The following is a 15,633-nucleotide window of genomic DNA, read 5'->3' on the forward strand; positions in this document are numbered from 1 at the left end:
TCCATAGGTGTCCATGGGTGTCTATAGGGTTACACGGGTGCCTATAGGGTTACATGGCTGTCTATAGGTGTCCATGGGTGTCTATAGGGTTACACGGGTGTCTATAGGGTTACACGGATGTCTATAGGTGTCCATGGGTGTCTATAGGGTTACACGGGTGTCTATAGGTGTCCATGGGTGTCTATAGGGTTACACGGGTGTCTATAGGTGTCCATGGGTGTCTATAGGGTTACACGGGTGTCTATAGGTGTCCAGGGGTGTCTATAGGGTTACACGGGTGTCTATAGGTGTCCATGGGTGTCTATAGGGTTACACGGGTGTCTATAGGGTTACATGGGTGTCTATAGGGTTACACGGGTGTCTATAGGTGTCCATGGGTGTCTATAGGGTTACATGGGTGTCTATAGGTGTCCATGGGTGTCTATAGGGTTACATGGGTGCCTATAGGGTTACACGGGTGTCTATAGGGTTACACGGGTGTCTATAGGGTTACACGGGTGTCTATAGGGTTACACGGATGTCTATAGGTGTCCATGGGTGTCTATAGGGTTACACGGGTGTCTATAGGTGTCCATGGGTGTCTATAGGGTTACACGGGTGTCTATAGGTGTCCATGGGTGCCTATAGGGTTACACGGGTGTCTATAGGTGTCCATGGGTGCCTATAGGGTTACACGGGTGTCTATAGGGTTACATGGGTGTCTATAGGGTTACACGGGTGTCTATAGGGTTACACGGGTGTCTATGGGTGTCCATGGGTGTCTATAGGGTTACACGGGTGTCTATAGGGTTACACGGGTGTCTATAGGGTTACATGGGTGTCTATAGGTGTCCATGGGTGTCTATAGGGTTACATGGGTGTCTATAGGTGTCCATGGGTGTCTATAGGGTTACACGGGTGTCTATAGGGTTACACGGGTGTCTATAGGGTTACATGGGTGTCTATAGGTGTCCATGGGTGTCTATAGGGTTACATGGGTGTCTATAGGTGTCCATGGGTGCCTATAGGGTTACATGGGTGCCTATAGGTGTCTGGGCGCCTATAGGGGTGGGCGGCTGTGCCTATAGCCCCTCTATAGGGTCTCTATCGGTTCCCCCGGGCAATGGTTCCGCCCGGAGTGGTGCAGCGCTCGTACCGGTCCCCTCCGCTTCCGCTGCCACTTCCGGGTCCGCGGCCGGGGTCGGTTCCAGGCCCGGGGTCGTTACCGGGATCGGGATCGCTCCATTTCCGGTTCCGGTTCCGGTTGCGGTCCCGGTTCCGGTTCCGGGATGCGGCTGCTCCCGGCGCTGCGGCTCCGGCCGGGCCCGAGCGCGGCGGTGCCCGGGTACCGGCAGGGGCAGAGCCCGGAGCCGCGCACCCGCGAGTACTTCTATTACCTGGATCACCAGGGACAGGTACCGCGGGCACCGGCGGGGGGGGCAACGGGAACAGCGGGAACGGGGGGCAACGGGGACTGGGGGGGGAAAAGGGAACGGGGGGGGAAAGAGAACGGGGGGCAACGGGAAACGGGGGGGGCAATGGGAACGGGGGGGGGAAGGAACGGGGGGCAACGGGAAAGGGAACGGGGGGACAACGGGAAAGGGGGGGGGGAAGGGAACGGGGGGGGGAAGGGAACGGGGTGCAATGGGAAAGGGGGGGGGGCAATGGAAAGGGGGGGCAACGGAAACGGGGGGGGACAATGGGAAAGGGGCAACGGGAACGGGGGGGAATCAACGGGAACGGGGGGGCAACGGGAAAGGGGGGGGTAACGGGAACGGGGGGCAACGGGGACGGGGGGGGCAACGGGAACAGGGGGCAACGGGAACGGGGGGAAATCAACGGGAACGGGGGGGCAACGGGAAAGGGGGGACAACGGGAAAGGGGGGGGCAACGGGAACGGGGGGCAACGGGGACGGGGGGGAACAACGGGAGCAGGGGGGGCACTGGGAACGAGGGGAACAATGGGAACAGCGGGGACAACGGGAACGGGGGGCCACCACGAACGAGGGGGACAATGGGAATGGGGGGGCAACGGGAACGGGGGGGGCACCGGGAACACTGGAAACACCGGGAACAGGGGGAACAACGGGAACGGGTGAGACGGGGGGGACAACAGGAACACCGGGAACGGGAACGGGGGGGGGCATCGGGAACGGGGGGGACAACGGGAATGGGGGGGACAATGGGAACAATGGGAACAGGGGGCACCGGGACACTGGGAACACCGGGAACAGGGGGGTGTCCGGGGAGGGGGGGGGGGGGAGCTGGATCCACAACAGATTCCGGATGGATCCCAAACGGGCCCTAAATGGATCCCAAAAGGACGGCAACGGCCCTGGGATGCCAGGGATGGGGTGGCTCCTGGAGAGATCCCAGCTGGATCCTGGGTGGATCCCAAAGAGAACCCACATGGATCCCGGACAGATCCCAAACAGAACCCACGTGGATCCATAGCGGATCCCAGATAGATCCCAAACAGAACCCACATGGATCCATGGTGGATCCCAAACAGAACCCACGTGGATCCATGGCAGATCCCAGATAGATCCCAAACAGAACCCACGTGGATCCATGGCAGATCCCAGATAGATCCCAAACAGAACCCACGTGGATCCATGGCAGATCCCAAACAGAACCCACGTGGATCCATGGCAGATCCCAGATAGATCCCAAACAGAACCCACGTGGATCCATGGCAGATCCCAGACAGATCCCGAAGAGAACCCATGTGGATCCATGGTGGATCCCAGATAGATCCCAAACAGAACCCACGTGGATCCATCGCAGATCCCAAACGAACCCACGTGGATCCATGGCGGATCCCGAACAGAACCCACGTGGATCCATGGCAGATCCCAAACAGAACCCACGTGGATCCATGGCAGATCCCGGATAGATCCCAAACGTATCCAGAGGGCCCCAGGACAGATGCCAGATAGATCCCGACCAGATCCCAGCGGGATCCCGGGCAGACCGCTGGGAACACTTTGGGATTCTGAGGCTTTTTCCCACTTTTCCAACAGCTTTTCCTGGATGACACCAAAGTGAAGAATTTCATCACCTGCTTCAAAGGTACCGGGACCCAAATCCACCCAAACTCACCCCAAAAGCAGCCCCTACCTGGGATCAGATCCTGAACTGGGATCTCAGCCTTAGTTGGGATCCAATCCTTGGGATCCGATCCTGAATCAGGATCCAATACTTGACTGGGATCCGATCCTTACTTGGGATCTCATCCATGAGATCTGATCCTTAGTAAGGATCTGATCCTTAATGAAGATCCAATCCTTAACTGGGATCTCATCCGTAGTGGGAGTATTCAATTGGGATCCAATCCTTGGGATCTAATCCTTCCTCAGAATCCAATCCTTACGATTCCATCCTTAATCGGGAGCCTATCCCTTCAGCAGTTTAAAGACAGTGATCTCTCACATGTTCAGAACAAAAGTGCCTTTTTATGTGGAGTCATGAAGACATATAGGCAGAGGGAAAAACAGGGGACCAAGGTGGCAGATTCTAGCAAAGGACCAGATGAGGCAAAAATAAAGGCACTCTTGGAGAGGACTGGCTACACTCTTGATGTGACTACTGGACAGAGGAAATATGGTGGACCTCCTCCAGAGTCTGTTTTTTTTTTTTCACGATCGAAAGCTGTAGTGAGTACTAATGTGGGTATCCAGACTGAGCCTTCCTGCAGACATGCAGCTGTGCAGGTCTCTGGCTGCAGCGAATGCCTGAGCCTGGCACTTGTATTGGAGGGAGCCAGTGATACTGCTTGTGTTCGCTGTGAGCAAATAAATGACCTGCTCAGGCAGGTGGCTGAACTGAGGGAGGAGGTAGAAAGGTTGAGAGCCATTAGAGAGTGTGAAAGTGAAATAGATTGGTGGAACCACACCCTAAGGCAAGGGCAGAGGGAAGTGGTTCAACAAGATATGGATCCCCTTCCCTCCTACCATCAGACAGAAGGAGAGAGCTTAATGGACAAGGATGGATGGAGGGAGGTTCCTCCTCGGAGAGGTAAGCGAAAACCCTCACAATCCCTTCCTCCCTCCCAGTTGCCCTTGAATAACAGGTACGAGGTCTTGGAAATTCAGGGCCAGGTGAATGGAGATGGTGAGGCAAATCTATCTAGTGAGGCACCCAGGGCTAGTCACTCACCCACATGCCTCAGAACTTCCCCAACCAAGAAGAAAAGAAGAGTAATTGTGGTGGGTGACTCCCTTCTGAGGGGAACAGAAGGGCCCATTTGTCGACCGGATCCACCCCACAGGGAGGTCTGCTGCCTGCCTGGGGCTCGGATTAGAGATGTTAAAAAGAAGCTCTCTGAACTGGTGCAGCCGTCTGACTACTACCCACTGCTGGTTTTTCAGGTTGGCAGTGACGAAATTATTACGAGGAACGTAAGGGCAATGAAGAGAGACTTCAGGGCCCTGGGACGGCTGGTTAAAGGGTCTGGAGCGCAAGTGGTGTTTGCCTCCACACCTGTTGCAAGCGAGGGTGAAGGGATATATAAGAAGACTCTGCAGGTTAATGTATGGCTACGTGACTGGTGCCAAAGGCAGGGGTTTGGGTTTTTCAGTCACGGGCTGCTGTATGGGACACCTGGTTTGCTGGTGACAGGCGGGATACACCAGTCCCAGAGAAGAAAAAGGGTTTTGGGGCAGGAGTTAGCAGGGCTTATTGACAGGGCTTTAAACTAGTTAGGAAGGGGGGAGGGGATTTAACTGGGCCTGTTGGGGACAAGCCCAAGAGGAACATGCTAGGGATTGAAGGATGGCGGGCTAAGGAGGACTATCAATCTCTTGTTTCACTTGTGGGAAAGGATAGCTCTTTAGACCCTGTCCCGCAGGGGAAAAAGGGTACTAGGACTGGCTCCCTGAAATGCCTGTACACCAATGCACGCAGCATGGGGAATAAACAGGAGGAGTTAGAAGTCTGTGTGCGGGCTAAAGGTTATGATCTGGTGGCGATTACAGAGACATGGTGGGACAGTTCACATGACTGGAATGTGGTCATGGATGGCTATGTCCTTTTTAGGAAAGATAGGTCAGCGAAGCGAGGTGGTGGAGTTGCTCTTTACGTGAGAGAGCAACTAGAATGTATTGAGTTCTGTCCGGGGTCGGATGAGGAGCAAGTGGAATGTCTGTGGGTACGAATCAAGGGGCGGACTGGCACGGGTGATACAGTTGTGGGGGTCTATTACAGACCTCCTGATCAGGACGAAGGAGTTGATGAGGCTTTCTACAGGCAACTGGAAGTAGCCTCGCGACTACATGCCTTAGTCGTCGTGGGGGACTTTAATTACCCCGATATTTGCTGGAAGACTCACACAGCCAGTCATTCACAGTCTAGGAGGTTCCTCGAGTGCATTGATGATAATTTCTTAATGCAAATGGTGGACGTACCAACTACGGGAGCAGCGCTGCTAGATTTAGTGCTCGCCAACAAGGAGGGTTTGGTCGAAGTGGTGACGGTCAATGGCAGCCTTGGCTGCAGTGACCATGAGATGGTGGAGTTTAGGATCCTGTGTGGGAGGAATAGAATACCTAGCAAAGCCACAGTTCTGGATTTCCGAAGGGCCAACTTTGGCCTCTTCAGTCAACTGCTAAGGGAAGTCTCATGGGAAAGTGTACTAGGCGGTAAAGGGGCTCAAGATAGTTGGTTAGCATTCAAGGACCGCTTCTTCCAAGCTCAGGATCGGAGCGTCCCAATGAGTAGGAAGTCAAGTAAGGGATCTAGGAGACCGGCGTGGTTAAACAAGGAGCTGCTGGGCAAACTCAAGTGGAAAAGGAGAATCTATGGATTATGGAAGGAGGGGCTGGCCGCTTGGGAGGAATATAGGACAGTTGTTAGAGGATGTAGGGAGGCAATTAGGACAGCTAAGGCCTCCTTGGAACTCAATCTTGCTAGTCGGGTTAAAGACAATAGAAAGGGCTTCTTCAAATACATAGCAAATAAAACTAAAACAAGAGGCAATATAGGCCCACTGCTGAACGAAGTGGGTACCCTGGAGACAGAGGATATAAAGAAGGCAGAGGTGCTGAATGCCTTCTTTGCCTCTGTCTTTACTCCTGCAGACTCTCCCCGAGGGCCCCGGATTTCTATAGCCCCAGAAGGAGTCAGGACAAAGGAGGAGTTTGCTTTGGTAGATGAGGATTGGGTTAGGGATCAGCTATGCAATCTGGACATCTGTAAATCGATGGGTCCGGATGGAATGCACCCACGGGTGCTGAGGGAGCTGGCGGAGGTCATTGCTAGGCCACTTTCCATCATCTTTGGTAAGTCGTGGGAAATGGGCGAGGTGCCTGAGGATTGGCGGATGGCAAAGGTCACACCAATCTATAAGAAGGGCAAGAAGGAGGACCCGGGTAATTATAGACCGGTCAGCCTTACCTCCATCCCTGGAAAGGTGATGGAACAACTTATTCTTGACTCCATCACTAGGCATATCAAGGATGAGGGGGTCATTAAGAACAGCCAACATGGTTTTATGAGGGGGAAGTCATGTATGACCAACCTTATAGCCTTCTATGAGGAAGTGACTAGGTGGAGGGATGATGGTAGAGCGGTAGATGTAGTTTTTCTTGATTTCAGTAAGGCATTTGATACTGTCTCCCACAGCATCCTCATAGATAAGCTGAGGAAGTGTGGGCTTGATGATCAAGTAGTGAGGTGGATCGAGAACTGGTTGAAAGGAAGAAGGCAGAGAGTTGTGGTCAATGGCGCAGAATCTAGCTGGAGGTCTGTGACTAGTGGAGTTCCTCAGGGGTCGGTGCTGGGACCGGTGCTGTTTAATATTTTCATCAATGACCTGGATGAGGGAACTGAGTGCACCCTCAGCAAGTTTGCTGATGACACAAAACTGGGAGGAGTGGCTGACACACCAGAGGACTGTGCTGCCATTCAGCGAGACCTGGACAGGCTGGAGAGTTGGGCGGGGAGAAACTTGATGAAATTTAACAAGGGCAAGTGTAGAGTCTTGCATCTGGGGAAGAACAACCCCATGTACCAGTACAGGTTGGGGGTTGACCTGCTGGAAAGTAGTGAAGGGGAAAGGGACCTGGGGGTCCTGGTGGATAGGAGGATGACCATGAGCCAGCAATGTGCTCTTGTGGCCAAGAAGGCAAATGGCATCTTAGGGTGCATTAGAAAGGGAGTGGTTAGTAGGTCAAGAGAGGTTCTCCTCCCCCTCTACTCAGCCTTGGTGAGGCCGCATCTGGAATATTGCGTCCAGTTCTGGGCCCCTCTGTTCAAGAAGGACAGGGAATTGCTTGAAGGAGTCCAGCGCAGAGCCACAAAGATGATTAAGGGAGTGGAACATCTCCCTTATGAGGAGAGGCTGAGGGAGCTGGGTCTCTTTAGCTTGGAGAAGAGGAGACTGAGGGGTGACCTCATCAATGTTTACAAATATGTAAAGGGTGGGTGTCAGGATGATGGAGCTAGGCTTTTTTCAGTGATATCCAGTGATAGGACAAGGGGCAATGGGTGTAAACTGGAGCATAGGAAGTTCCACGTTAACATCAGGAAGAACTTCTTTACTGTAAGAGTGACAGAGCACTGGAACAGGTTGCCCAGGGGGGTTGTGGAGTCTCCTACACTGGAGATATTCAAGGCCCGCCTGGACAAGTTCCTGTGTGATGTACTGTAGGTTACCCTGCTCTTGCAGGGGGGTTGGACTAGATGATCTTTTTAGGTCCCTTCCAACCCTTGGGATTCTGTGATTCTGTAATAAGGATCCCATCCTTATTTGGGATCTGATCTCTAAGTGGGAACTGATCCTTGAAATCCAATTGTTAATTGGGATCTCATCCTTAACTGGGATACAATCCTAGAGATCGGATCATTAATGAGGATCCCAGCCTTAACCAGGATCTGATCCTTAATTGGGATCTCATCCTAAATCAGGATCTCATCCTTAACTGGGATCCCAGTCTTAATCAGGATCCGATCCTTAACTGGGATCTCATCCTTATCTGGGATCCCAGCCTTAATCAGGATCCCAGCCTTAACTGGGATCTCATCCTTAACTGGGATCCCAGCCTTAATCAGGATCCAGTCCTTAATTGGGATCTTATCCTTTAATCAGGATCCCAGCCTTAATCAGGATCCAATCCTTAACTGGAATCTCATCCTTAACTGGGAGCTGATCCTCCATCAGGCTTCACCATTAGTTGGGATCTCACCCTTGAGATCCAATGCTTCATCAGGATCCCATCCATCCTTAAATCGGGATCTCATCCTCAAACTGGGATCCCATCCCATGGCAGCAGCGACGGGGGGGGGGGGGGGGGGGGGGGGGGGAATCCACCCGCCCCATTTGCATATCCCGTCCTTCCCTAATTAACCACTTCCCTCCATCACCATCACTTCCCATTGGCGCTTCCCGGTGCTTCCATCCCTCCTCCATCAGCTTCCCAACCCGGAGGAGCGCCATTACCACCCCGGTAGCTCCTTAACCCACAGCGCTCTGTGTCCATCCCGGCAGACGTGGCATTCCTGAGCTTCTTCTTCAAGCAGCTGGAGCACAACCGGAGCGGGCGCTACGAGACGGAATTCCCGTTCCTATCCCGGTGCGGCCGGGAACGGAACTTCCTGCGCTGTGAGGATCGGCCCATTGTCTTCACCCACCTCCTGCCGGGAGATTCCCGGCTCCTCTCCTACTGCGGCGGGGGGGAACGCTTGGCGGTCCCATTCCAACCGGAAAAGCTGACGGTATTCCCGGAAAACGGGCGGCTCTATCATCCGGCACCGGCCAAATCCGGCGGCGTGGGGCTGGTGCGCTCGGCGTTGGCTTGGGAATGGAGCTCCAGCTTCCAGTATGAGCACGGGCAGGAGCAGCCACCGACGCACTTCCGATGGGAAGGTCGGAGCTATCGGCTCACTGAGGAGCTGTTGCCGTTGCTCCGTGCTGGAAGTGCCAAGGAATCCTCGGATATTCCCATCTCCACGCGCCAGAGTTGAGCCGGCATTCCCGGTGTCCCCATGAGAGCCTGACGTTGGTCTGGTGCCATCACCGTGGTGGCCAAAACCCCCCCACTAAAGAAGCTTAAACCGGGAGCACGGAGCTGATTCCTCATGGGAATTCGGGATATAAGGATGGGATTTGGGGATGGGGACCTGAAGCGGGGGGGGGGGGGGTATGGGGGAGCGTGACAATAAAAGGCGCCGCGGTGCCGGGTTCTTTGCCATGAGCCCTTCTAAAGCAACAGGATTTATTAAGGAATTTCTTGTGTTAATGAACCTGGATAACAAGGAATGTCGGAGCCGGAATGTCGGCACCGGAGCCGCGGTGGTGGCGGTGGGAGGAGTGGGGAGCAAAAGAGCTCCAAAAGAAGGAGAAACCTCAGGGAGAAGGTGCCAAAGAGGCACCGAAAGGAGGGGAAAAGCTCAGGGAGATGCCCAAAAAGCTCCAAAACGAGGGGAAAACCTCAGGGAAAAGGTGCCAAAGAAGCACCAGAACGTGGAGAAAAGGCCAGGGAGAGGCCAAACCCCACCAAACCGAGGAGACAACCTCAGGTAGATGCCAAAAAAGCTCCAAAACGTGGAGAAAACCTTAGGAAGAAGGTGCCAAAGTGGCACCAAAACGAGGAGGAACCTCAGGTAGACGCTAAAAAACACCAAAACAAGGAGAAAACAGGGAGAAAGTGCCAAAAAGGCACCAAAATGAGGAGGAACCTCAGGTAGATGCCAAAAACCACCAAAACGAGGAGAAAACAGGGAGAAAAGTGCCAAAAAGGCACCAAAATGAGGAGGAACCTCAGGTAGATGCCAAAAAACACCAAAACGAGGAGAAAACAAGGAGAAAGTGCCAAAAAGGCACCAAAATGAGGAGGAACCTCAGGTAGATGCCAAAAACCACCAAAATGGGGAGAAAACAGGGAGAAAGTGCCAAAAAGACACCAAAATAAGGAGGAACCTTAGGTAGATGCCAAAAAACACCAAAACGAGGAGAAAACTGGGAGAAAGTGCCAAAGAGGCACAAAAACGAGGATAACCTTAAGCAGAATGTGCCAAACGAGCTCCAAAACGAGGAGAAAAACCCCGCTAGATGCCAAAACGTTCCACCAAAACAAGGAGAAAACCCTCCTGAGATGCCAACCAAGCTCCCAAACGAGGAGATAACGTGGAGGAGGTGCCAAAACCCCCCCCAAAACAAGGACGAACCTCAGGTAGATGCCAAAAAAGCTCCAAAACGTGGAGAAAACCTTAGGGAGAAGGTGCCAAAATGGCACCAAAACAAGGAGGAACCTCAGGTAGATGTCAAAAGACACCAAGACAAGGAGAAAACAGGAAGAAAAGTGCCAAAGAGGCACCAAAACAAGGAGGAACCTCAGGTAGATGCCAAAGAACACCAAAACATGGAGAAAACCTCAGGAGAAGGTGCCAAAGAGGCACCAAAACAAGGAGGAACCTCAGGTAAATGCCAAAAAACACCAAAACAAGGAGAAAACAGGGTGAAAGTGCCAAAGAGGCACCAAAACAAGGAGGAACCTCAGGTAGATGCCAAAAAACACCAAAACAAGGAGAAAACAGGGTGAAAGTGCCAAAGAGGCATCAAAACGAGGAGGAACCTGAGGTAGATGCCAGAAAACACCAAAACAAGGAGAAAACTGGGAGAAAAGTGCCAAAGAGGCACCAAAACAAGGATAACCTCAAGCAGAAGGTGCCAAAACGTTCCACCAAAACAAGGAGAAAACCCTCCTGAGATGCCAGCCAAGCTCCCAGACGAGGAGATAACGTGGAGGAGGTGCCAAACCCCCCCCAAAAACAAGCAGGAACCTCAGGCAGATGCCAAAAAAGAGCTCCAAACCCAGGAGAAACGGCCCCAGTTTTGGGCCACAGCCCCACCAGCGAGGCCACCGCGCGTCACCAGCGCCGTGGGGCGGGCTGAAGCCGTGCCAAGCTCTCACAAGGCGAAGTAGTCGAGGGTGCCGTGGCGGCAGAGGCTGGCGGTCCACATGGCGTTGTCCCTGCCGGAGCTCACCAGCATCCGGCAGAGCTCGGCGCTGACGGCGGTGAAGCGTTCCTCATCCAAAGTGTCCTCGAAGATCCCGGAGGAAGCGGATGGTGGCCGTGGTGTCTCCCGGCTGTAGCAGTCCACGGGGTAAGGGTAGACCACGAGGCAGAGCTCCTGGAGGACGGAGGTTTGGCGTAACAAGGTCTTGAGGCCCGGTGTGGACAAAGGGTTGCCAAAGAGGCCCAAGCATCGGAGCCGGGAGCAACGGCACAGAGACGGGAGAAGAGCTTCCAAGCGGGAGTCTGTGAGTTGGCATTCCATGAGATCCAGGTGGATGAGGGAGGAGGAGTTCTCCAAGAGGGAGCACAGAGCTTGGAGAAGGCTCTCGGTGAAGTGGTGGCCGCTCAAGTCCAGCTTCTTCAGGGCTGGAGCGTGGATGCTTTGGGAGAGGAAGGCGAGGTCGCCGGGAAGGAGGTAGCAGAAGGCCAGTTCCAGGCTTTCCAGAGGAGCTTCCAGGTTCCTGGTGGGAAGAGGGAGAAGGAGCCGTGAGGACACCATGGGCACCGGGATCAACCTCATAGGGACCAATGGGCTGGGGATGGTTCCCAAAGCAAAACACAAATCATGGGGAGCTTCTCCTCACCCAATACCCCCAAGTCCTTCTCCTCAGGGCTGCTCCATCCATCCATCCGTCATCCATTCCGTCCACCCATCCATCATCCATCCGTCTATCCATCATCCATCTATCCTTCATCCATCCATCCATCCAACCATCCCATCCATCCATCCATCCATCATCCATCCCATCCATCCATCCTCCATCCAGCCATGCTCTATCCATCCATCATCCATCTATCCATCCATCTATCCATCACCCATAAATCCCACCCATCCATCCATCCCACCCATCCATTCATCCATCATATGTCTATCCATCATGCATCTATCCATCATCCATCCATCCATCCGTCATCCATCCATCATCCATCCATCATCCATCCATCCATCATCCATCCATCCATCATCCATCCATCCATCATCCATCCATCATCCATCTGTCATCCATCCATCATCCATCATCCATCCATCATCCATCCATCCATCCATCATCCATCCATCCATCATCCATCCATCCATCATCCATCCATCCATCCATCATCCATCCATCATCCATCCATCATCCATCCATCATCCATCCATCCATCATCCATCCATCCATCATCCATCCATCATCCATCATCCATCCATCCATCCATCATCTCTCCCATCCCTCATCCATCCATCCCAGTCCATTTATGGGATCACCCAACCCACACCCAGACCTTACTGAACCTCCCGACGCCCACGCACGCTCCCACCTCCCTCTGGATCCCTTCTCCCTCTCTTGGACCGCACCGTAGCAGCTGCCTGAGCTTCCCGGACAACCTCGACGATCCCAGGTTGAGCTCCCGGAGAGCCTGGAGCTTCCCGAGGTGCGTGGAGAGGCGCCGGAAGCCGGCGTCGGCTCCGGCCGCGTGGCGCCGCACGTCCACGTTGCTGTAGGGCAGCTTGAGGCTGAGCAGATCCGGGAAGCGGCTGAGCTGCGGCACCACGGCGCAGAGCCCGGCCAGGCCCAGGTTGTTGAAGCGCAGATCCACGCGCCGCACGCCGCCGGGATCCAGGCATTCCAGCAATCCCACGATCCCACCCACCGACAGCTCCTCGGCGTGGAAATCCCGGCACCGGAGCCGCAGGGGGCTGCTGGTGGCTTGGAGAGCATCCCGGAGGATGCCATAAGAGGTGCTGTTGACGAAGAGGTCGGCGCGGATCTCCACGCCGATGGCGTGGGGCGGCGAGGAGCTTCCCGAGGGACCTTTGCGCCGCTTGGAATTGCGTTTCTGGAGTTCCGTTTGGTGTTTGGCCACCTCAAGGCAAGCTTTGGCCAATGCCACCGTGCCGGACCACAGGCTCATCCCTTCTGGACCGCGCTCGGTGGTGTCATCGTCCTGGAGACCCGTCATGTCCAACACCCGCAGGTGGCACTGTCTGTCCCTTGGGAGATAAGGAATGGGTGGGAAAAGTAGGGAATGGGGAGAGCTGGGGGTGTCCCGCACCTCGCTCCAGCCCTGACAGGGGGTGGTGAGGCCTAAGGAAGCGATGGATGCTCCATCCCTGGAAGTGTTCAAGGCTCCAGGGAGACCTCAGAGCAGCTCCAGTGCCTAAAGGGGCTCCAGGAAACCTGGATTGGGGCTTTGGAGAAGGGATGGAGCAATGGGATGAGGAGGAACGGCTCCAACTGGAAGAGGGAAGAGTTGGATGGGATCTTGGGAGCACCATGAGGGTGCTGGGACGCTGGAAGGGGTGGAACGGAGAAGCTCTGGATCACCGGAACTGATCCAGGCCAGGCTGGATGGGGCTTGGAGCAATGGGGCTTTGGAGAAGGGATGCAGGGATGGGATGAGGAGGAACGGCTCCAACTGGAAGAGGGAAGAGTTGGATGGGATGTTGGGAAGTTCTTCCCCGTGAGGGTGCCGGGACACTGGGAGGGTTGGAACGGAGAAGCTCTGGATCACCGGAACTGATCCAGGCCAGGTTGGACGGGGCTTGGAGCAATGGGGCTTTGGAGAAGGGATGCAGGGATGGGATGAGGAGGAACGGCTCCAGCTGGAAGGGGGAAGAGTTGGATGGGACCTTGGGATGAAGTTCATCACCATGAGGGTGCCGGGACACTGGAAGGGGTGGAACAGAGAAGCTCTGGATCACCGGAACTGATTGGACAGGGCTTGGAGCACAAGGCATTCCCATGCAACTGGACCCTCTTCAGGGTCCCTTCCAACCCAAACCATTCCACGCCTCCATAATGCTCCTAATCCAGCACTGATGACCACCAACCCCCCCTCAAAAGGGAAGCAGGGACCCAATTCCTCCCCAAATCCCAAGGGAACGCGGTACCTGGGGGGTTGCTGGGAGTCCTCCAGCGCCTGCCTGACGTGGGCCACCACGGCCGAGAGGACGGCTTGGACACAGAGCTTGTCGGGCTTGTGGCCGGGCGGCGCGTGGTGGCCGCGGTGCTGGGGGTGCCCGCAGGGGCCCAGCAGGCACTGGAAGCTGAGGAGAGGGAAGGGCCAGGCGGTGACCAGGTCCTGCAGGGCCAGCGCGCGCCCGTCCAGGAATGCCGCTTGGAAAAGGACGGGATAGAGCTCGGAGGGCAGGAAGGGCAGCGCGCGGCGGGCGCCGGGCCGGTGGCCGAGCAGGCGGCGGGCGCAGAGGAAGACGAGGCTCTGCATGGCGCGGGCACCAAGAGGAGCTGGGGGGCTGCCCCACAGCGGCATCCAAGGGAGCTGGGGGGAGGGATGGACACAGGAAAGGGGGGACCTGGGGCAAGAGCAAAAAAGGAAGCCCATGGTGGGACCTGTAACATGAGCCCCACACATCAGTGGGGCAGCCCACTGCATCCTTAAAGCGGAACCGTCATCAATGGGGCACCCCTAAACCAGACCCATCATCAATGGGGCACCCCTAAACCAGACCCATTATCAATGGGGCACCCCTAAACTAGAACTGTCATCAATGGGGCACCCCTAAACCAGACCCATCATCAATGGGGCACCCCACTGCATCCCTAAACCAGACCCATCATCAATGGGGCACCCCTAAACCAGAACTGTCATCAATGGGTCACCCCTAAACCAGAACCGTCATCAATGGGGCACCCCTAAACCAGACCCATCATCAATGGGGCACCCCTAAACCAGAACTGTCATCAATGGGGCACCCCACTGTACCCTAAACCAGACCCATAATCAGTGGGGCACCCCTAAACTAGAACTGTCATCAATGGGGCACCCCTAAACCAGACCCATCATCAATGGGGCACCCCACTGCACCCTAAACCAGACCCATAATCAGTGGGGCACCCCTAAACCAGACCCATCATCAACGGGGCACCCCTAAACCAGAACTGTCATCAATGGGGCACCCCACAGCACCCCTAAACCAGACCCCACTAAAAGGGCACCCGCAGCACCCATAGCATCAGCCAAAACACAGCCCCCCCACGAGGGCCCCCCCCACCTCCCCTAATGCAACCCCCATTAAAAGGGCCCCCCCCACAGCCCCAAAACAGCCCCCCCCGCCCCATGGGAACCCCTACATCAGCCCCCCCTGCCTACTATGGGACCCACTAAAGGCCCCCCCCATATGGGACCCCTTAAACCAGGCCCCTCCCACTATGGAACCCCCTAATCCAGGCCCCCCCCATAGGGGACCCCTTAAACCAGGCCCCCCCCCCCATATGGGACCCCTTAAACCAGGCCCCCCCCATATGGGACCCCCTAATCCAGCCCCCCCCCCATTATGGGACCCCTTAAACCACGCCCCTCCCCCATACGGGACCCCTTAAACCAGCCCCCCCCATAGGGGACCCCCTAATCCAGGCCCCCCCCCCCCCCCCATACGGGATCCTCTAACCCAGCCCCCCCCATACAGGACCCCCTACCCCACCCCCCCCATTATGGGACCCCCTACCCCAGCCCCCCCCACCTCAGGACCCCCCAAAATGGCGCCGCCCGCACCCTCTCACCGCCGCTCTCCACCCCCTTCACCGCTTCCGCGCCGACGCCCAGCTCCACCAATCAGAACGCGACATCCGGCAGAGGAGGCGGGACCAGCGGCGCCAACAAAGCCCTCTTCTCCCATCCCATTGGCTCTTATCTCTG

General features: G+C 55.5%; 2 protein-coding genes across 5 annotated transcripts; one reads left to right on the forward strand and one right to left on the reverse strand.

The window, feature by feature from the left end:
* The first annotated feature begins 1,152 nt into the window (after positions 1–1,152).
* On the forward strand, positions 1,153–9,185 carry C2H8orf82 (chromosome 2 C8orf82 homolog). Its single transcript, XM_065669108.1, has 3 exons — positions 1,153–1,394; positions 3,003–3,051; positions 8,465–9,185. Exons 1-3 carry the CDS (start codon positions 1,269–1,271, stop codon positions 8,938–8,940), a joined length of 651 nt encoding a protein of 216 aa, XP_065525180.1. The 5' UTR covers positions 1,153–1,268; the 3' UTR covers positions 8,941–9,185.
* Positions 9,158–15,567, reverse strand: LRRC14 (leucine rich repeat containing 14). Of its 4 annotated transcripts, none has more exons than XM_065669106.1 (4): positions 15,498–15,567; positions 13,868–14,290; positions 12,332–12,967; positions 9,158–11,456 (listed from the first exon to the last, which is right to left on the reverse strand). In XM_065669106.1, the coding sequence occupies exons 2-4, from the start codon at positions 14,245–14,247 to the stop codon at positions 10,886–10,888; spliced, it is 1,587 nt and encodes a 528-aa protein (XP_065525178.1). In that variant the 5' UTR covers positions 14,248–14,290; positions 15,498–15,567; the 3' UTR covers positions 9,158–10,885. The 4 variants fall into 4 exon arrangements, with proteins under 4 accessions (XP_065525178.1, XP_065525176.1, XP_065525179.1 ...); XM_065669104.1 differs by having other exon boundaries at positions 15,490–15,548; XM_065669107.1 differs by lacking the exon at positions 15,498–15,567 and adding an exon at positions 15,458–15,478.
* Between the last annotated feature and the right edge of the window lie 66 nt (positions 15,568–15,633).

This window comes from Lathamus discolor, chromosome 2 (genome assembly GCF_037157495.1).
Source record: "Lathamus discolor isolate bLatDis1 chromosome 2, bLatDis1.hap1, whole genome shotgun sequence".
NCBI classification, from domain to species: domain Eukaryota; kingdom Metazoa; phylum Chordata; class Aves; order Psittaciformes; family Psittacidae; genus Lathamus; species Lathamus discolor.

Excerpts from the sequence above, each read along its gene's own strand:
- C2H8orf82 (XM_065669108.1), top strand. The coding sequence starts at position 1,269 with ATGCGGCTGCTCCCGGCGCTGCGGCTCCGGCCGGGCCCGAGCGCGGCG. Across the intron at positions 1,395-3,002 it reads ACCTGGATCACCAGGGACAG|CTTTTCCTGGATGACACCAA; the intron begins GTACCGCGGGCA and ends CTTTTCCAACAG. Across the intron at positions 3,052-8,464 it reads TTTCATCACCTGCTTCAAAG|ACGTGGCATTCCTGAGCTTC; the intron begins GTACCGGGACCC and ends CCATCCCGGCAG.
- LRRC14 (XM_065669103.1), bottom strand. The coding sequence starts at position 14,370 with ATGCAGTGGGCTGCCCCACTGATGTGTGGGGCTCATGTTACAGGTCCC. Across the intron at positions 12,968-13,867 it reads GACTCCCAGCAACCCCCCAG|GGACAGACAGTGCCACCTGC; the intron begins GTACCGCGTTCC and ends TTATCTCCCAAG. Across the intron at positions 11,457-12,331 it reads AAGCTCAGGCAGCTGCTACG|GAACCTGGAAGCTCCTCTGG; the intron begins GTGCGGTCCAAG and ends TCTTCCCACCAG.